Source organism: Fulmarus glacialis, unplaced genomic scaffold (genome assembly GCF_000690835.1).
Source record: "Fulmarus glacialis isolate BGI_N327 unplaced genomic scaffold, ASM69083v1 scaffold25296, whole genome shotgun sequence".
NCBI lineage: Eukaryota > Metazoa > Chordata > Aves > Procellariiformes > Procellariidae > Fulmarus > Fulmarus glacialis.
The window spans coordinates 1-2,179 of NW_009220379.1; the positions used below are offsets into that span (position 1 = coordinate 1).

Sequence of the window (2,179 nt, forward strand, 5' to 3'; positions counted from 1 at the left end):
CCCTTCGGAGCAAGGCAGGTCTGCTCCCCCCGAGGTTTTACTGCTGGTGATGCCCCTGGAGGAAGGGGCCAGGGGAGACCCTGACCAAAGGGGGCTGGGTCAGGTGTTAGCCGAGCGGGCAGAGCCAGCGAGCGCCACGTCGCACTCGCCAGCACAGGAGGACGCCAGCGCTGCCTTCAACCCACTGCGAGCAGTGACACCTCGGGCGTCCAGCTCCCACCCTCCCATCACGTCCACACAGCTCTGGGGCAAGAGCCATCCGCAATCTCCTACACTTCCCACGTCCACACAGCTCTGGGGCAAGAGCCATCCGCAATCTCCTACACTTCCCTCCAATACCTTCCCCTCGCTGGCTCCATCCCAGCCAGGATCGAGCCCAGAGACTTCCACCCGTGATTGGGGGTTCCTGCCAGACGTCCCTCTGCACAATCCCCCGGCACAGTCCCTCCCACCAGCGACAGCCCAGGATTTTGGCTCCGTTTTAGCCATCATTTAACAACCTGCCCCAGGTTGAGAGATCCCCAAGTCCCAGGGCTGCAGGTCACTGCACCCGCTCACCCAGCCCACGCTGACTCCATTCCCCCCTGTGCTCCCAGCACTCAGCACCAGTACAGAGCAGCTCTCGTTTGCCAAAGCACCCTCCCCTGGCCGCTCTTCTCTGGGATGAGCCCCCTCCCCCTCTCACGGTGGCCCCACGTCTCAGAGACACCGTGCTGGCGCCCAAGAGTTCATGCAGGAGGAGAAAGGGCCAGAACAGCACATGTCGGCTGCTCCCGGGGGAGAGGGGCTGGCGTACTCCAGCCCCATGCTCCCAGCACCATTCCCATCCCTCCTGACGGACCAAGGAAGAGACCTGCCAGGCTCACAGCTTCTTGGAGGCTGCCGAACCTCCCTCCGCAGCTTTCTTGGCTAAAAGCGCCTTCTCCTCCTTCATCTTCTTCAGCTTGACCTTGCTTTTGCTGGAGGATGAGAAGGTAAGCGACGCCTTGCTGAACTCCAGGGGGAAGACGCCCACGTCCCCGTCGAAGCGGTTCTTGGACACCTGCAGGTAGCGCTTCCCTGGCCCCGTCACCAGCTTACGGTCCTGCAGGATGAGGACGTTGTCGGCCTCCTGGCTGGCCTGGGGGGAGGAAAACATTTCCAGGAGGGTGCTGGGGATGCAGCCAGAGTCACGGGGCTCGGAGGTGCTCACGGGCGGCCTGCCCGGCTCCTTCGAGCCCTGTTACGCAGCATCCCAGGCCACGGCAACTCCAGCGCCTCCCGGACACCAACCCCTTGCTTTCCCCCGGAACACCCCAGCTTGAGCTGAAGCCCCAGCACGCCCTGGGGAAACAAGGGAGCCCAGGAGGGCCGCGCACACTCACAGAGCATTCCCTGCCCACCACTGCAGGGTTGTTCAGCATCACAGCAGAGACCGGAGCACTCAGGGAGCCCATCCCTGCACCCTCCCTGGCTCCTTCTTTAATTATCTCATACTACTCCCACCCACAGTCAATGAGCATTACTTAACTGCACCTAAAGTCCCAACAGAGCTTTAGCTGGTGAAGGGTTTGCTCTGTGTCTCCCTACCAAGGCCTGGCCAAATCGTGACTGCACATCTTCAGCAGGTGACAGCAGTCCTGGGGACATCCTGCCCCTCACAGCACCTTTCAGGTCCCCAGGGATGACTCAGGGTGCTGGTGGGAGCTGGGGATGGCTGCCCAACATATCCCAGCCCCTTCCTGGGAACACACTGTGCCCAAGGGACAGGAAGGGCCACCCTGGCCCAGCTCACCTTGGCGGAGCCGAAGATGGAGGCCGTCTGCAGCTCCTTCTCGTCATCCTCCTTGCGGGGATGGATGACCAGTGTGATGTGGCAGGTGTTGTCCGTGGCGAACTTGCGGAAGGCACCAACAATGTAGTCCTGGGCAGCGAGCCTGCCACGGCAGCAAGAACGCGGTGAAAGGCTGGCACAGCCAGGTGCTGCCAGGTTCAGCCCCACAGCCCCCACACCACGGGGTCTGGGCTCACACTCCGTGGGGCAGCGGGGCCCACGTGGGCAACGCGATGAGGCGCAACAGGGATCTCGGGTAACCGGCTCACCCTTTCCCACCTCTTCCTCCCCAGGGCAGTGATCGCCCTTCAACGAAACAGGGCTGCCAGACAGGACTAAAGGGGACACCCTGTGTGGGTCCCCAGC

At 62.6% G+C, this 2,179-nt stretch overlaps 1 protein-coding gene across 1 annotated transcript in view; it reads right to left on the reverse strand.

Annotated features, from left to right (window-relative positions):
• Positions 1-837: 837 nt before the first annotated feature.
• LOC104078920 (chromosome unknown open reading frame, human C10orf2) overlaps positions 838-2,179 on the reverse strand; it is a gene marked incomplete at its 5' end in the record, with an annotated part of 4,596 nt that continues 3,254 nt past the window's right edge. Inside the window, 2 exons of the mRNA XM_009580744.1 lie at positions 838-1,120; positions 1,775-1,916. Of these exons, the coding sequence (XP_009579039.1) occupies positions 863-1,120; positions 1,775-1,916 (400 nt within the window). The remainder of the gene's footprint in view (positions 1,121-1,774; positions 1,917-2,179) is intronic.